General features: G+C 42.1%; 1 protein-coding gene across 5 annotated transcripts in view; it reads right to left on the bottom strand.

Moving 5' to 3' along the window:
* Positions 1 to 19,494, bottom strand: part of WBP2NL (WBP2 N-terminal like) — a 32,810-nt gene that overhangs the window by 2,556 nt on the left and 10,760 nt on the right. For 2 of the 5 annotated variants that reach the window (XR_015253264.1, XR_015253265.1), the window contains exons 2-6: positions 18,986 to 19,094; positions 18,600 to 18,741; positions 18,316 to 18,408; positions 12,997 to 13,107; positions 10,193 to 10,677 (exon numbers count right to left, since the gene is read on the bottom strand). Coding sequence is in view for 2 of the 5 variants with exons in the window: in XM_086712141.1 (XP_086568267.1) it covers positions 10,259 to 10,677; positions 12,997 to 13,107; positions 18,316 to 18,408; positions 18,600 to 18,741; positions 18,986 to 19,094 (874 nt within the window). In the remaining 3 variants the exon portion in view is untranslated. Of the gene's footprint in view, positions 1 to 9,892; positions 10,678 to 12,996; positions 13,108 to 18,315; positions 18,409 to 18,599; positions 18,742 to 18,985; positions 19,095 to 19,494 lie in introns of those variants that run through there. The other 3 variants (XM_086712141.1, XM_086712142.1, XR_015253266.1) reach the window with 3 other exon arrangements.

Raw genomic sequence — 19,494 nt, forward strand, 5'->3', positions numbered from 1 at the left:
TTGGACTTAATCCTGAAGGTTGCAAGGAACCACTGCACAATTTATAAGCAAGGTAGAACCTAGCATATTAATTTATCCTTCACGTTTAAAATGAGAAACACACAGTACACAGGCATGTAGCACAAAATCGAAAGATCCAAAAGGGTTTAGACTGGGAAAAATTCATCCTCTCTCTCAATCCTTTCCCCCAGCCATGCAGCTCCCTCGCCCTGAGACAACTCCTGCTAACGGGGTCCCGTGGAGACGAGGCTCAATCACTCTGGCATGTGCGGAAGATGGTGGCAAAGTAAACATGCTGTTTTGTGGCTTTTTTTTTTTTCCATTTATTATCTTTTGGAGCTTAATCCCTATTAATACATTTCCAGTTACCACATTTTTTTAAATTGCCCAGTGAGAGATATTTAGATTGTTTTAGGTTAGCATTTCAGAAGGTGCCCGCCCTCGGGCCGGGACCTGGAGAAGGGAAGAGAATCCTAGGTGGCACAGCCCTCTGCCCTCCCCGTCTTCCTCCTTGGAGGCGGGCACAAGACTGGAGGCGGTCAGCTGTCCTGACCGTCCTGGCCAACACACTAGGGATATCAGGGTTGGCAGACTAGAAGGTATAAGGAGCTGAGCCTCGAATGATGTGGTTGAGTTGCAGCAGCTATCTGGGTCTGCCCGCCTCCTGAAATTTTGTTATGTGAGGAAAATTAGCTCCTATTTGTTTAAAACAGTGTAGTTGCTTTACCTGTAGCTGACTGCACTCCGAATTGAGAGAGGAGTTTCCTTCCCTCTTCCCTTTCCTTTTTTAATCCTGCTTTTCAGAGATTCCACATAGAGGGGAACCCAATGAGGAAGGCCAGGGACCTAGTTTTATAACTGTATTAATCATATCTTTTATTTTCCGTATTCTGATACTAGGACATCTGGGGACTTGCAACCCCTAAAGGGACTGGCCCTTTCAGGGTTAGCCAATTTCTTTCTTCTTTTTTAAAAATTTTTAATTAAAAAAAATGTTTTTAATGTTTATTTACTTTTGAGAGAGAGAGAGAGAGAGAGCAGGGGAGGGGCAGAGAGAGAGAGACTCAGAATCTGAAGCAGGCTCCGGGCTGTCAGCACAGAGCCCGACATGGGGCTTGAACTCCCAAACCTTGAGATCACGACCTGAGCTGAAGTCGACGCTTAACCGACTGAGCCACCCAGGCACCCCTGGGCTAGCCAACTTCTAAAGATGGTAAGCAACCTGCCAGTGAATGTGTCTTTCAAAAGGAGACCAACCATTCTGGGGCCATTCCCCCAACCACCTCTCTCTCTCTCTTTTTTTTTTTTGATATACGGATTGCTCCTTTATTTGTTTGTTTGATTCAAGTTTTTATTTAAATTCTAGTTAGTCAACATATAGTGTTATATTGGTTTCAAAAGTAGAATTTAGTGATTCATCACTTACATATAACACCCAGTGCTCATCATAATAAGTGCCCTCCTTAATGCCCATCACCCATCTAGCCCATCCCCCACCGACCTCCCTCCATCAGCCCTCCATTTCTTCTCTATAGTAAGAGTCTCTTATGGCTTACTTTCTTCTCTTTTTTTCTTCCTTCCCGTATGTTCATCTGTTTTGTTTCTTAAATTCCACATGAATGAAATCATATGGGATTTGTCTTTCTCTGACTGACTTATTTCACTTAGCATAATACATTCCTGCTCCAACCACCTCTTTTATCAGGCTCCACCTGCTCTAATCACCCCCAAGCCAGGTACTAAACAACCAGGGACAGCCTCTATGCCCCCAAGCCCACTGACAGTATTCAAACTATGCAATCCTAAACCTGCTTACCCTGCCTCACCTGTTCCTTCCCATGGAGACCACAATAAAGGCTGTGACAGTTTCCCCCTTGTCCCTGGTGCTTCCCTGTGTGGTCCTCATGGCGTGGCACGCCCTTGCCTTCAGATCTATAAGTATAACAAACTACCTTTTCGATGGCAGCTGTCTCCTGATTGGTTGGCCTTACCATACCTGAACAGTAATAAAACCTATATTAAAACCAGGAACTCTTTTCCCTGGATCCTCCAGAAGAGTGGCAGAATGAGGCAATTACTAACAACGAGTTCCTTTCTTGCCCTAAAGCTCTAAACAGTAAGTTCTTAGAAAACAGGGACTATATTTGAAACAACTCTGTCTCCTCTCTACAGCACTAGAAGTAATGCCTCACATCAAATAATGACCCAATAATGGTCCTCGGAGAACTCACAGTTCCGGGCAAAGACAGACATATAAACCAGCAATGAAAATTACTCTGTAAATGCTCTCTAATGGAGTCGCGCACAAAATAGAGTGGGACAAAGGAAGAAATAACATCTGAATTTGGTTGGGAAATTCAGGAAGGTTTCAAAGAGCATCTGGGTTGGGACTCGGCAGATGACTAGGACTCGGCCAGGAGGCCAAAAGGAGAACAGTATTGCAGTAGGGAGAGGGGTAAATAGAAAGCATTCCAGACACAGACATGATGAAGGAGGAGAGCAAGATGCATTCTGGTAACTTGTCTCCAAGATGACGGTTACCTCTTTCTGAGATGGAGGATAAAACTGTCCTTGTTTTTTGTCACAACTCAAAAATCTAGCTCCAGGGGCCTCAGCTATGGCACTCAAAGATTTGTCAAATGATTACTTAGAACCTAAATGGAATTTAAGAACTATGTTCAATATTAGTAATTATTTATTAATACCCAGTCCAATTAATACTGTCTTATGTTTAATTTTAAAAAAAGCCGATTACTAAATATTACACAAGTTTTTAAATATTAACTATTAAATACATATCGAGACTAATCAAACTGCTGGTCAAATCTCTCCCTTAGACAGAATCCCTTCTTCTGGAGTCATTTGGGGACCTTCAAAAACAAGTTTATTCTCGGGGAGCCTGGGTGGCGCAGTCGGTTAATCAGCTCAGGTCACGATCTCGCGGTCCGTGAGTTCGAGCCCCGCGTCGGGCTCTGGGCTGATGGCTCAGAGCCTGGAGCCTGTTTCCGATTCTGTGTCTCCCTCTCTCTCTGACCCTCCCCCGTTCATGCTCTGTCTCTCTCTGTCTCAAAAATAAAAAAATTAAAAAAAGTTAAAAAAAATAAAAAAAAAATAAGTTTATTCTCTAAGAGTCCATGGTTGAGTGTGCTACACCAACTCCCCTCTCCTAAAGGTGCTCCAGGTGAAGGTTGGGATGTTGCCACATGTTTTACTTTCTACTAGATGACTAGGTAACCTGTACAGTGTGAATTTGAATTGGGTGTTTACATTCTATACATAGTCACACATACAGAGTTTCAAGCAAGCAACCCGGCAGTGGGCAAGAAAAATCAAGTTAACACGAAGGCAAAGGCTCTCTAGTATCCTCTGTGGAAACCCAGATCCTGAGATTGGGATTAGGATGGTTGCTCAAGAAGTAGAGGGGATGGAGGCAGGAGAATCTGAGAGGTTGGGGAAGGAACTGGCGGTCCTCTCAAGGAGTAGGCATTGGGGTCCTGCTCCCCAGTGCTCAGGGGTGTGGAGTTGGATCTCTGACACCCAGCTTCCAGGCCCCACCTAAGATTCTGGGGGCATAAGGAAGCAACCCAGCTATCAGACTTGATGTGACTGCCTGGACAGGGCAGTAGCTGTTTCAGAAGTAATCTGATGCCTAGAAAGGCCTTCTTGGCATCTTGATGCCACATAAGATCTGGATAACTTTGCATAATCTTGGGAGTTTGGGGGAGCCCACCAGCAAGGCAGATGGTGGGGGGTGTCTGGATAACAGAATTAAAAGAAAACAAAGACATGCAGTATTTCCTGCATATATTAATCTATAGGTTGAAAAATCCCACCAACTACACATTTTCCCCTTGATTCCTCAGGACAGTCAAGCCTGAAGTTTCTGCAGGCTGGCAAGCGTCCACCTACCTAGGAAAAAGAGTATTTGGGTGCTTGTTTTGTGGGTCCACTATCAGTCCAGAGATAAAAGGTCTTCTTCCTTTCCCTTCCTATTCCTAATAGGAAATGAGGAGGCAAAGTACAGAAAGCAAGAGCAGATTCTGTATTGCATCTGGGGAAGAGACAGGAAGAAGATGAATCCACCAGCTCAGGGATGAATCAGGAAGGAAGCATCCAAAATGTCAATGGGGACCCGAATGACCCAGCATTAGTGCTTTCAGCACATAACAGGCTTAGCTGAACTCTCGCTGGATTTGTCCTAAGCAGAGCAAAACCGGATCCCTGTGAGTACACAGGACCCAAAGCTCTCCTTATAGGATGTGCTGGTTATAGAAGGAATCTGACTCTTTGCATCAGGCAGTGGGAGCTAAGAGTAGGTGTGCCATACAGCCCCCAATGGGTCCAAACTGGGGCTCTGCTTGGTCCCACCTCTATACAGTTACCACCTTTGGTTGTATTCCAGCAGCTTGGTGAAACAGGTGAACAAGTTCCCTTTGCAGGGGAGTCCACTTTCAGGAGACTTGGACCTGCTTACCCTTCTAGGTTGTTGGACCTAACTTCAAATCTACCTGGTACATGTATGGCTAGAATGAAGAGCAGAAGAGAAAGTCTACTTGCTACCCTTTTAGAATTCTAATCCCAGAATATGCCTGTTAGACGTCAGTTATTTAGAGAACTATTCCAGCATAAAAGAGGCCTCACTCCTTGCCCCTATTCCCAACTCACCATCACATTCCAGCACAAACCGAAAAGCTGAATGAGGGGAACTTTATTCCTGCTCTGGTTTGGAGAATCTCTCCCTCTTCCTCTCCTTGTCACTTCTGCCCATGTAGAGAGGTTTAGAAGTGAGAAAAGAAGAAATCTTAAAAGAAAAAAAAAATCCTCATCACTTCTCTCAAAAATTTTTAAGAGAAAGAGATCTGGGTCCTGTGACCCATGTTTAAGGTCCATATGGTCTGAGGCACCTGGGTGGCTCAGTTGGTTGAGCATCTGACTCTTGACTTCTGCTCAGGTCACGATCTCACATTTGTGGGATTGAGCCCCATGTCTGGCTCTGCACTGACAGTGAAGAACCTGCTTGGGATTCTCTCTCTCCCTCTCTCTCTCTTTCTGCCCCTCCCTCGCGGTCTCTTTCTAAACAAACAAACAAACAAACAAACATTAAAAAAAGATCCATATGGTCTGAATTCTCTGTTGGGAATCTTTAGAAAAGGGTTATACCTATGTTTTCTCTTTTTACTTCTTCCCTGCATGGTTACCTGGACATACCAGCAGTCCCTGTACTACTGACACTCCAGTGTCCCAGACCCATGACTCTGTGCCGGTAATTTCTAATAGGAATCCGTAGCTACTGTCTATATTATCATGTGCCTTCTTCAAGAAGATCTCCTGTTCTCTACAAACTGGACATGAAGCTCTTTTTCTCGGAAGGGGAAGAAGAATGGTCCTTGACTCGTCTCATTGATGGGAAGAGTTTTAAGGGCAGCATATCCCAGACACTTAACAGTTCATTTTAATTCTAATATCCACTCATTCCACAAAGTGTTTCCCGAAGTTTGTTCCACTAAATGATAGTTTTTCCAAAATGTTTAGTGAATAAAATAGACTAAGGTCAAATAATTTTGAAAAAAATATGCGTATTTTGAAAATGTCTCCCTCTTAGAGATTTATGTTCACTAGTATATTCAAGGTGCTGAGAAGTCATGAGGTAAAGAAATCTGTTTACCTGGCTTTTTCAAATATATTTGACTCAATAACCACCTTTTCCACATAAGACCCATTGACATCCACCAACTTCCTGAGGAAAGGCTGTCCTTGACAACATAGGAGCATCTGGTTTCCTAATTGTTACAATGAGGATCAATCAATAACTCTAACCTGTTTCAAGGAAATAATCCAAAATTAAAAAAAAAAAAAGCTCATATAAGAGAAGTTAATCACAATGTTGTTTGTAATAGCAAAAACCTGGAAACAACTAAAATATTTTAAAATAGGGATTGAGAAAATATGTAATGGTGCAACCATGTCAGACTATCATGTAGCCACTAACAATATTTATGAATAATTTTTTTTTTTAATTTTTTAACGTTTATTTATTTTTGGGACAGAGAGAGACAGAGCATGAATGGGGGAGGGGCAGAGAGAGAGGGAGACACAGAATCAGAAGCAGGCTCCAGGCTCTGAGCCATCAGCCCAGAGCCCAACGCGGGGCTGAACTCACGGACCACGAGATCGTGACCTGAGCTGAAGTCGGACGCCCAACCGACTGAACCACCCAGGCGCCCCTTTATGAATAATTCTTAAAAACCTATGAAACTCATCTAACTATACATTAAGTATATTCAATTTTTAATATATCAATTATACCTCAAAGCTGTGGGGTTTTTTAATTCTTTTTTTAATGTTTACTTATTTTTGAGAGAGGAAGAGAGACAAAGCATGAGTACGGAAGGGACAAAGAGACAGGGAGACACAGAATCCCAAACAGGCTCCAGGCTCTGAGCTGTCAGCACAGTGCCCGATGGGGGCTCGAACATATGAACCGCGAGATCATGACCTGAGCTGAAGTCAGACGCTTAACTGACTGAGCCACCCAGGCCATGGTACTTCAAAGCTGTTTTTAAAAAAAGCTGGGGCACCTGGGTGGTTCAGTCAGTTAAGCGTCTGACTTCAGCTCAGGTCATGATCTCGCGGTTCATATGTTCGAGCCCCCATCGGGCTCTGTGCTGACAGCTCAGAGCCTGGAGCCTGTTTGGGATTCTGTGTCTCCCTGTCTCTCTCTCTCTGCCCCTCCCCAACTCATGCTCTGTTTCTCCTAAAAAATAAACATTAAAAATATTGTTTAATTTAATAAATAAATAAATAAATAAATAAATAAATAAATAAAAGTTATGAAAATGTAAAGTGTCAGGTGAAACACTTGTATATATAACATGTTCTCAACTACACACAAAATATTCATAGAAAAAATATATGATTTAAATGTCTTCTGGGTCTGGTAATATTATACACTAGAGCTTCTAAAACCTTTTGGTATATAGTATCTAAAAACACTTGATATAATATTTTTAAGGCCTCCTTTTAGGCGGCTTGATGAGCCTGTAAGAAAGCAAGGAAAGGCCAATGAAATTAGGAAGTCGGTCAAGGTAGCAGAATAGTGAGTTTTTAAGAGGCTGACAACCTCAGAATAGTCTAAAGTAGTCTAGAATGATAGTTCTTAGCAGAGAAGGCATTGACCCCCAGGGGGCAATTATGAAATAACTGGGGGCATTTTGGGTTATCACAATTAGAGGCCACTGTTGGTATCTGACAGGTGAGGGGTCAAGGATGCTAGATGTCCCGAAAAGTACAGGGCAGTTCCTCACAACAAAGAATCGTCCTACACTCCTTCATGATTTTCAAATGAATCTTTGGCCATCGATGTAGGTGAAACACATGCTTATAATCATTTGAGCCTAGAGCCTAACCCTGCATTACATGATTTTAATACATGCAGAACTTTTCAGGAATTCAACCACTGTGTAAATCAAGGGAAAACGAAACTTTGTTTTATTTGGAAATTTGTCAAGGATTGTTCATCATTTTGGAAAACGACATTGCCAATAGCATTGCCACTATGGTATTCAAGTCACCAATACAACATACATGGATCACTTATAGTGTTTATGAATTTGGTGAATCTACATACAGGAGGTGAGCACTTGATTACTTTGTTATGTCTTCTAGTACAGTGGAATTTGAACATTTATATATTAAAATACTTAAAATTTTACTACAAACTAGTTTTATATTATTTCTTTATAACACATTTATGGCATAATTTATTGATTTTGGTTGAAATGGTATGGAATCATATGCAGTTGTCTACAAATTTCATTCTGATGATCTAAAGGAACATTACAAATTATTTGCTATGGGAGGGGCATGTGGGTGGCTCAGTCCATTGAGCGTCCAGCTCTTGGTTTCAGCTCAGGTCATGATCTCACAGTTCATGAGTTCAAGCCCCGTGTCGGACCCCACACGGACAGTGCAGAGCCTGCTTGGAATTCTCTCTCTCCCTCTCTCTCTCTCCCTCTCTCTCTGCCTTTCCCCTTCTCGCTCTCTCTCGCAAAATAAATAAATAAACTTAAAAAAAAAAACAAATTATTTGTTATGGGGGCAGTCTGATGGGATTGAAAATCACTGCAGTATATAATCCCTACAACTTGCTTTTCTTATTTTAACAATAAGACAGAATTTTTGCATATTTAGCTTTAAGGCACCATAGTTTATATAAATACTATTAATGACCACATAGCTTATTTCCAATTTTGTGATGTTAGAAACAATGAATGTAATTAAATCTTCCCACACACATCTTTGTGCACAGGTGCAAGCGTTTCTCAGGAATAGATATTGAGAAGTGAAGCTGCTAAATCAAGAGTACATATCTTTTACCTTTTAAAAGGCCCTGCCAGATCTCTTTCTAAAAATGCATTCAACTTACATTCGCACCAATATTGTATAAAATAACCTTTCCCCACATGTGTTCCTTCCTAACACTTAACTTTTTCTATCTTTTTAATATTTATAAATCTTTGGAGATAAAATTGTTTCTCATGTCAAGTTGCATTTTCCTAATACTAGTCAAGTTGATTGAACATCTTTTGAAATGTTTCTGAGCCACTCTACTGCCTTGGTTAATTGGGATTTCATATCTTTTGTCCATTTTTAATTTTTGGTTGACTTTTAGGAGTTCTTCATATATTCTAACTATAAATTATTTGTTTAACATATATGTCGGAGATTAACTTTCTCTTATTCTGTTTTCTATCTTTTAATTGTGGTCATACAGATGTTAAAAATTTTGATATAGTCAAACTTATCACCGTTTTCCTTTATTGCATTATTGGGTTTGATTTTCTTTTTTGGGGGGGGTTGATTTTCTTAAAGAAGGCTTTTCCTAATCTAGATATCATTTTCTTTTTGTTTTAATTTTTTTTTTACATTTATTTATTTTTTGAGAGACATAGAAAGACAGAGCACAAGTTGGGGAGGGGCAGAGAGAGAAGGAGACACAGAATCCAAAGCAGGCTCCAGGCTCCGAGCTGTCAGCACGGAGCCTGACGTGGGGCTCGAACTCAACAAACCGTGAGATCATGACCTGAGCCGAAGTCAGATGCCCAACCAACTGAGCCACCCAGGCACCCCTAGATATCATTTTCAATGGACACATAATATTCCATTATATAGATGTACCATGATTTATGAAATTCTCTCTCACTATTGGAAATTTAGTGATGGGCTGGTCCATCCTTTCACTAATATAAACAATGCTGTGAAATACAACTGAGTATTCTACTTGATATTTCTTTTTAAACATTTTTTTAAGTTTATTTATTTATTTTGAGAGAGAGTTTGAGCAGGGAAGGGGCAGAGAGAGAGGAAGAGAGAGAAAATCCCAAGCAGGCTCTGTGTTGCCAGCAAAGATCCCAATGAGGGGCTTGAACTCATGAACCATGAGATTATGACCTGAGCCAAAACCAAGAGTCCAACTGCTTAACCAACTGAGCCACCCAGGTGCCCCTCAACTTGATATTTTTAACATATTTTCAGGCCTAGCACACAGCGCAATAAATAATTTCTAGAGGGGGAGGGGAGAAAGGCAGGAAGCCTTTTCCACCCTACATTCAAGGTTTGTTTAAAAATGCAGCCCAGGGGGGCCTGGGTGGCGCAGTCGGTTAAGCGTCCGACTTCAGCCAGGTCACGATCTCGCGGTCCGTGAGTTTGAGCCCCGCGTCAGGCTCTGGGCTGATGGCTCAGAGCCTGGAGCCTGTTTCCGATTCTGTGTCTCCCTCTCTCTCTGCCCCTCCCCTGTTCATGCTCTGTCTCTCTCTGTCCCAAAAATAAATAAACGTTGAAAAAAAAAAATTTAAAAATGCAGCCCATCGGGGATCTGAGTGGCTCAGTAGGTTGAGCCTCTGACTTCAGCTCAGGTCATGATCTCACAGCTTCTGAGTTCAAGCCCCCATCTGGCTCTGGATCCTCTGTCTCCCTCTCTCTCTGCCCCTCCCCAGCTCATGTGCATGCTCTCTCTCAATAAATAAACATTAAAAAAAAATTACAATGCAGCCCAATGTCAACCAAATTATTGGGGAATTAACTCTAATTCTACTTCTTCTTTGGCCCATCTAATCAAGAGTTGACTCAGCCTCCCCCTAAGACTGCCCTTCCACAGGGCAACACTACATCAGACAGACCTTTAATCACATACCTGAGTCTACCTTCCTATTCTGACTTCGGTTTTCGGGTGCCACTTTGCTTGGCGAGTCTTCAAGGTTTAATTCCTGGAAGATGGTGAATGGCTCTGAGAAGATGAGGCAGGGGGAAGAGAAGCCTCATACCCAGGAGGTTGGATTGCCACAGATTTGCCAGACCCAGCTCTAATTCCAGCAGGTGAAACTTCATATCCTGGAGGTGGGGCTTGATTTCCAGCCCCTGGGTTTTCACTTCCAGTCGGTAAGGTTTCGTTTCCAGCTGGGAGGGCTCCGTATCCCACAGGCAGGGCTCTGTATGCTCCTGGTGGGGCTCCAGATCCCACAGGTGGGGGTCCGTATCCTGCTGGTGGGGGTCCGTATCCCCATGGCAGGTGTCTATATTCCACCTGTGGGGGTCCATATCCAGCCTGTGGGGGTCCATATCCTGCCTGTGGGGGTCCATATCCTGCCTGTGGGGATCCATAGACAACAAATGGGTATGCTGAGAAGGAAAAAAAATCAGTTACTCATTTTTTAGAGTGGACAAGGAATAGGTAAGAAGGAGAAAGACAAAAAAACTATGTTGAAGCAAACTGACACAGGATGAGAACTCAGGCAGAGTAATGCTAAAGCCAGATCCTTCACCAGGTGAAGGCTTTATCATTTCCTGTTGTGAAGGGATTCAAATTAACATGAAAATATCCCTACAGTTATATCTCTACATTACTTATACTTGTGCTCAGATACATATTTTACTTAATAAATGTTATTTGATTATGAAGAAAGTAATACATGCTCAATGAGGAATATGTATTTGGAAAATAGAGAAAAGATGAAATTTAAAAATTACCTGTAATTCCACTATCAAAGACAAAAACTTAGTATTTTGGTATATTTCTTTGTAGGATCTGTTAATATTTTTTATACAATCACAATCATAACAACCATACAACTTTTTATCTGGCTCTTTTTACTTGGCATTATAAAAAAGTCTTTACATTATTAACACTTCATAAATTAAAAGCTGAACAACATTTTATCACATGGATAGGTGCTACGTAATTCCCCTGTTCTAGAAGAGTGCGTCGTTTCCAACTTTCTGATTCATATTACAATAATCATGGGTTGTATTTATTTCCTTGGCTACGGTCCCAAAGTGGTTTAATGAGTCAATGAATGGACAACTGTCGAGTTATTTTGCTGTAATCCATTTTTATGTTTGAGCTAATTAGAAAAAACTTTAAAAGAACTGTCTTAAAGATGCTCAAAGGCTAAAGGAGAATGTGAAGAAAGTCAAGAAAATGATGTATGCACCAAACAGAAATATCAGTAGAAGTGGAAAACTTAACAAGAAACCAAAGCAAAATTCTGGAGCTGAATAGTATGATAGCTGAAAAGAATTCACTAGAGGGGTTCAAATTCAGATTTGAGTAGGCAGATGAATGAATCTGTTAACGTGAAAATAGAACAACAGAAAGAGCAGAGATTGAGAAACAGCCAGAAAAAAATACTGAAGAAGAGTGAACAGAGCTGAAGGACCTGTGGGACGCCATCAAGCAGACCAACATACACGCTGTGGAAGTCCCAGAAGGAGGAGAGAGAGAAAGGGAGAGAGTAAATATCTAAAGAAATGATGACTGTGCACTTCCCAAACTGGATGAAAAACATGAATATAAACATCCAGGAAGCTCAATGAGCTTCAAGTCAGATGAACTCATACAGATCCAACCGAGATGCATTCTAATTAAACTTCCAAAAACCAAAGATAAAGAGAGAATCGTGAAATCAGCAAGAGAAAAGTGAATCACCCAGATACAAAGGATCCTCAATAAGACAATTAGCAGGTTGCTCATCAGAAACTTTGGAGGCCAGAAATAAACTGTCAAACAAGAGTCCTCTATTTGCCCAAACTCCTTCAAGAGTAAGGGAGAATGAAGATGTTCCCAGATAAACAAAAGCTGAAGGAGTTCATTACCACCAGACTGGCCCTGCAAGAAGTGCCTCAGGGAGTCCTGCAGGGTGGCCTGAAAGCACACCAGACAGAAATTTGAAGCCATATGAAGAAATGAAGATCTCAATAAAGGTAAATCACTGGACAATTATAAAAGCTAATATTACTGTTAACAATCGCTTATAATTCCATTTTTTGTTTTTTACATAATGCAAGAGACTACTGCATTTAAAAGAATTATTAGATTATGTTTTTAGGCATACAACATATAAACACATCATTCTGTGACATCAGTTAGTATACAAAACAAAAAGCCAACAGACATGCATGTCATGCTCCAAGGAGAACCCAAGGAAGGGCCGCGTTTGGGGGCCCATCGGCAGCCTGTTAGGAAACCCTTTGTGGCCCACCAGTAGGCCGTGGACCACATTTGAGAATCACTGTGGACAGGCACAACTGTTAGAGGGTACAGAGCATAAAGCCGGAGTCCTCAGTGAGGTTGAAGGGCATGGCATAAGCATGATGGCTATACGTGTGTGAAGCTGGAAGGGGGAAGTGGGCAAGAGCACACATTTTCTGCTCAGGCTATATGCAGGAAGGGACTGCTCCCACTAATGGAAGTTGCCCAGCTATACTCTGTATGTGTACGTTACAGTTAAAAGTAAGCCTGAAACTGAAGCCCAGTCACTTGCTGACTTGCCACTGGGTTTCAGTCTAGAAACAAAGCCATGGACTTCACCATTTTCCAATTTCCTAAACCTCTGCTGTTTCTCCTACAGCAGAGTTGGAAGCAAACTAGCAGTGAAAGGATCTTTGAGCCCCTGGCATACTTTTCCACCTCCCAACAAGAACTTCCCTGCCATACCTTACCTGGACAAGGCATCTGTTGCGTGCACATCATGTTCCCCTGCCCAGTAACTACAAGCAGTCCTGGAGGGCTGAACCAGTAACTTGCACTTCCAAGTGGAACTCCTCTGGCAGCTGAGAAGACAAGTTTGGCAAAATAGAGACTCTAATTTGTTCAATGCAGATGTACAGCAGCTACCAACCAATTAATAGGGTATTAACCATCATCTTACACAAGTGTCCAACAATGCTCCTAGGATATAAGATAAAACACATACACCTCCCTTGTCCTGAACTGTATGCTTTTTGAGGGCAGAGACTGTGTCTTATTTGCCTGTGCTTATTCAGGGCCTAGGATAGCACCTACCATAATAAATATTCAGAAAAAATTTCCAACTGAGGCTTCGATCAAGTTGGCAAGATACATCTATTAAAAACCAATGTAATGGCAACGTGATACAGAAGAAAGCACTTCTGTTTGTCTCCCTCTGCATCTCTCTCATAAAGATCCTTGCGATGGCATCTGGGGCGCACCTGGATAATCCAGGGTAATAGCCTCAAGACCCTTAAATGAATTACATCTGCAAAGATTCTTTTTACAAACAAGGGAACATTCACAGATTCTGAGGACTAGGCAAGGATATATCTTTGGGAGCTATTATCAGTCTACTACACTAATTTCTGGCATCTAGCATCTGACCACAAGTAATAACACTGCTTCCAGGCCTGGCCCATGCAAGCTTTCCAGGTGAAACATTTGTTCTATTTCCCTCTCTGCTGGCTAGCCAGAGAGGCTGTGGAAGCCATGTGTTAAAAATGGCATAGACCCGGGGCGCCTGGGTGGCGCAGTCGGTTGAGCGTCCGACTTCACCCGGGTCACGATCTCGCGGTCCGTGAGTTCGAGCCCCGCGTCGGGCTCTGGGCTGATGGCTCGGAGCCTGGAGCCTGTTTCCGATTCTGTGTCTCCCTCTCTCTCTGCCCCTCCCCCGTTCATGCTCTGTCTCTCTCTGTCCCAAAAATAAATAAACGTTGAAAAAAAAAATTAAAAAAAAAAAAAATGGCATAGACCCTATCACCCTGAGTCCCTGAAGGGTTATGTAGAACACAGCCCCCTTTTATCCCTGCTGATTGACCTTTATATAAGCAGTAATATCTATTGTCTTAGGCTATTGATAATTTGGGGTTTATCTGTTTCAATAACTAGCATTATCTTAACTCATTCATTCTAAATCTAAACTTATCTAAATCTAAAGTTATCTAAATCTAAATCTAAACTTATCCTCCTTTTCAATATCCTATTAGTATCCTTCCCAGAAATATTATTTCACTAACTGATATGTTTGCGTATTTCTTTTTTTTTTTAATGTTTATTTATTTTTGAGAGAGAGAGACAGGATGCGAGGGGGTGGGGAAGAAAAAGGGGCAGAAAAAGATGGAGACACAGAATCCGAAGGAGGTTCCAGGCTCTGGGCTGTCAGCACAACTAACAAGCCATGAGATCGTGACCTGAGCTGAAGTCCAATGCTTAACCAGCTGAGCCACCCAGGCACCCCGTTTGTGTATTTCTTATATGACTCTCACTAGACTGTAAATTTAACAAAGGCGGGGGACTATGTATGTCTTATTCACTATTGTGTTCTCAATCATCTCAATCATACCATAGTGTTTGGTATACAATAAGGGTCAAACAGTCAAACCATAAAGTATGATGGGTAGTTAATTCCAAAGGCCTCATGGAAGCCCATCTCACAATCCCTGACTCTTGCTGGGAAAGCAGGGGTAGGTTCCCACACCTAAGCCATGATATAATCAGACCCAGAGTAGGTTCAGACATTTGGTCAAGTTCACCTAAGTTGCCTAAACCCTTTCCAAGAGGCTATGTAACTGCTAGGACTCTGTACCTAGCTTTGCAAGCCAAGAAGCATAACTTTTTTTTTTTAATTTTTTTTTTAACGTTTATTTATTTTTGAGACAGAGAGAGACAGAGCATGAACAGGGGAGGGGCAGAGAGAGAGGGAGACACAGAATCTGAAACAGGCTCCAGGCTCTGAGCCGTCAGCACAGAGCCCGATGCGGGGCTCGAACCCACGGACCGTGAGATCATGACCTGAGCTGAAGTCGGACGCCTAACCGACCAAGCCACCCAGGCGCCCCTAGAAGCATATCTTAATAAGAGCACTAAGAAGTTTCCCTCAAGTTGCCTGATCCTTAGCCCATAATCCTAAAAATAAGCTCTCTCTACTGTGAGGCGAAAAATAAGGGCAAATTCAGGACCCAGTATGCAATTATTCTGAGTTTTCCAGACATCTGTAACAAAGAAGAACTGGACTTCCAAGTATCCCCTGCCTCTGGGTTCCACATGGCCATACTCTGTGAGCCAGGACACCTTGTTATCCAACGTCAGGCTTTAGATGCTGTCTGCCTTCTGGACAGTGAAGAGCTGTTGGCTGGGTTCAGTATGTGAACGCCTTGGTCTTCATATCTTGCATTGTATCATTAAAGGTAATATTAAACATTTTCTTACTCCTCAATTTCCTGTATATGGCTTCTCCACCACCTGTCTTTAGCATTTCTGTCTTGCTAAGACCACCACAAACTCAAATTTCCACATGCAATGCACACTTTTCAGTCTTCATTTTATCAAACATCTCTGCAGCAGCTGACAGATGACCACTCAGGAATGCTTGAAATATCTCTTTCTTGACTTCTGGGATAATAAACTCGATTCTCCTCCTACCTCAGTCAGCCCCACGCTACCCATCCCTTCGATGTTGAGGACCTTGGAATACCATCCTTTATTCGCTGAATAAGCCTTTCACTCACATGGCTCCAGAGATGACCTGTGTGCTGAGGATCTCCAAGTGAGTCTCTAGATACAGTTCATCTTTGTGGTTCTGAGCTGCCGGTCCGCTGGCCTCTAGCATTCCAGTGTACCTCACTTCAATATGATCCAGAGGTTAAGGGTATAGGATCAAAAGAGCACAGCATCACTTACATACTATACTTATACAGTATTTCTGCCAAAATGCAGGACCTGCACCTAAGCATGAAGAAACAGATAAACCCAAATCTACAAAACAATAAGCCTGTATTCTTTTAAAAATGTTAATGTTGGGGCGCCTGGGTAGCTCAGCAGGTTAAGGGTCTAACTGTGGCTCAGGTCGTGATCTCATGGTTCATGAGTCTGAGCCCTGCTTCAGGCTCTGCGCTGACAATGTGACAATGCAGAGCCTGCTTAGGTTTCTCTCTCTCCCTCTCTCTGCCCCTCCCCTACTCACTCTCACTGTCTGTCTCTCACAATAAATAAATAAGCTTTTTAAATAAATAAAACTGTCAATGCCAAGAAAGACAAAGAAAGGCTGAGTCCAGACTAAAAGAGACTAAAGAAATAGGACAATTAAATTCAGTGTGTGATCTGGGATTAGATCCTGGATTGGAAAAATAAACAGTGCGCCATAAGAATTAGGAAGAGTGATAGGTTAATCATTTGAATTTGAATATAAACCAAATATTAAATAATAGCATTGTTTCAGTGTTAAATTTTCTGAATTTGATAAGTAGACTTAGGGTAGATAAAAGAATACCCTTGCTCTTAGCAGATACACACTTGAATACTTAGGAATGAATGAAATGAATTTTGTAACTTACTCCCAAATAGTTCAGTAAAAACAAAAACAAACGAAGAGTAAGATAAAGCAAATGTGGGAAAATGTTAATGATGGGTGAATCTAGATGAAGGGTCCATGAGAGTCCGTTGTAAATTCTTGCAACTTTTCTAAATACAATTTTTTTTTTTTTAGTAAAAAGTTTAAAAAGAGAGTGAGAGTATGTTTAGGGTCCAGATTCTAGCTCTATCAGTTTCTACCTGTATAGCCTTGGGAAACTGTAGAACCATCACTGACTCAGTTTCCCCAGTTATCAACTGGGGACAATGATTGTACCTACAGCCTAAGTTTTTGTGAGGATTAAAAAAATTGACACATGTAAAGGGCTTGCAACGCTGCCCACTGTATGGTAAGCATTCAATAAATGTTAGTATTATTATATCTAAAATTGAACTCGTTTCCTCTCCAACTTAGATGGTCTCTTATATTCTTAACCGTGGTTTATAGTATCATGATCCAGTCAGTCTTCTGAGCTAGAAAATTCATTCCACCCTCTGGTGTGTCCCCGGCACTTTGCCCATGCCTCTGTTTTGGAATATTTGCATGTGTCTGTCTCTTCTAGATTGTGTTCATCTCAACTAGATTAGAGTTGGGGTGGAGGCAAGGGAGAAAGAGAAAGCATTCCAGATAGAGCAAATTCCAGGGCACCTGTCTGGCTCAGTCAGTAGAGCACGTGACTCTCGATCTTAGGATCATGAGTTCAAGCCCCATATTGGGTGTAGAGTTTACTTAAAAAATAAAATTAAACAAACAAATTAATAAAGTTATCCAGGTAGAGCAAATAGCATGAAGGCTCGGAGATGAGAGAACAGGGCACAAAGAAGTCCAGCTGGACTGGAGTACAAAAGCTGAGAGAGTAGGGGCATGAAATGAGACTAGATTGAATAAAAATATATCACAAAAAAGATTATTTGTATTCAAAGTCTGAAAGAGTTCTCTGGAACATCTGTTAGATCAGTGCTGTAGGGCTGGAAAGTACCTCTTCCCTCTTCTCACGGAAGACGGGGATTAAACCTAACAGAAGCAAAGGCAAATCCAGAGAGGAAAAAAGACAAAAGGCGTGACAAAGGAAGAAGAACTCAGGCAACTGGGGATTCCTGATCTGAAAATGAGAGTACTCAATGATGTATGAGACCAACATTTAAAAGGACAAAAGAGGGGCGCCTGGGTGGCTCAGTCGGTTAAGCGTCCGACTCTTGGTTTCAGCTCAGGTCGTGATCTCACAGCTTTGTTGGTTCGAGCCCCACATTGAGCTCTGCACAGACAGAGTGGAGCGTACTTGGGATTTTCCCTCTTTCCCTCTCTCTCTGCCCCTCCCCTTCTCACGCTGTCTCTATCTCTCTCAAAATAAATTAATAAGCTTTAAAAAATACATTTAAAAAACATTTAAAAATGGACAAAAGATTATCAGGTATAATTAGTGGTTCAAGTGTCTGAGTATAAACTTCTGCTAGCCTGCAAACTCCTTTAAGACAATGAGGGACTCAATAATCTTGTTCCCAGCATGTAGTATGGTACTTGTGCCATAGTAGGAAGCTCAGAAAAAGCCTGCTGCATACGTGTGCAACTACCAACTGCCTGACGTAGAGACCTAAGTCGTGGCTGGGTAGCCGTCCTACTTCAATTCCACAGGCCTCAAAACCCCAAAGTGTTTAGTGTCTTTATTAGCATTGCTCACCAGCAGAGGCAGCTTTCACCATCAGCTGGGCAAATTCGATGGCACCTCCTTTTCTGAAGGCTAATTTAAAAGTAGCCTGTCCTTCCCAGCCACCTGGGGGAAGAAATGGCACACTAAGATGCTGGCACCACTGGTCAGAGAAGGACAGCCCCAGACAGAGAGACAAGCACTACCCAACAGAGCAGTGCAGCTTTCTTTGAATTCCAGCATGAGCCAAGTCTGAATCTTAAACCTTCTGGAAGCTTTTGAGGGAAAAAAATACACTTCTGAGGGGGAACACTCACCATCCGGAGCTGCCTGAATAGTCCCTTTAATGTAGTTGGCAGCAAAGACCGGTTGTTCAACGGTGCAGTTACTCATCAGATCAAATGGCATCATGAAAGAAAACATGGGATCACTGACTAAGTGTGAAGTCACGAAGATCACCTAGGAGAGGAAAGAAACTTCGGAGAAGGCATGCAGCTTGTCCACGGACTGAGACATATTAGACCAATTCTAAGGTCGAGGCTGTTTGACATTCCGGCCTGACTGAGAAACATCACCCGTGTTCTTCCATATTCTCCAACATGGAAAATCATAAAATGCCAACTTTGAAAGTCAATGTTAACTCTCTCTCCATTTGAAGGAAAACAAATGTAGCGGTAATAGGTCAAGGTAGAAGTAGAATTACCCGGTATGAAGTGAGAAACAGTGTCCCCCTCTTTGTACCACTGAAGAGACTGGATCTCTCTGGTTGCTGTGGGAAGGAGAGGTCCACATCCTGAGACTGCATCAAGACACTGCAGAAAAGAAAGGGCAGACACCACACGATTTCGAAGTTATATGAAACGACGCACATAAAGTTCTTAGCACAATTCCAAGCCCAGAGTAAACACTCAATGTTAGCTGCTGCCGCTACTATCACTATTGTATTGAAATAGAAAGGAATTTAGATCTTATTCTCTGACTTTTCACACTTACTCCTCTCCCTCTTTACCACTGGATTCTTTTTTTCTTATCAAGCCTACCTTCTTCTTAATGTTTATTAAGAATAACAAATAGGGGCGTCTGGGTGGCTCAGTCGGTTAAGCATCCGACTTCAGCTCATGTCATTATCTCACCGCTTGTGAGTTCGAGCCCCGAGTCAGGCTCTGTGCTGACAGCTCAGAGCCTGGAGCCTGCTTCTGGTTCTGTGTCTCC

The sequence above is a fragment of the Puma concolor genome, chromosome B4, assembly GCF_028749965.1.
Source record: "Puma concolor isolate L17-30 chromosome B4, mPumCon1.1.hap2, whole genome shotgun sequence".
Classification (NCBI taxonomy): Eukaryota; Metazoa; Chordata; class Mammalia; order Carnivora; family Felidae; genus Puma; species Puma concolor.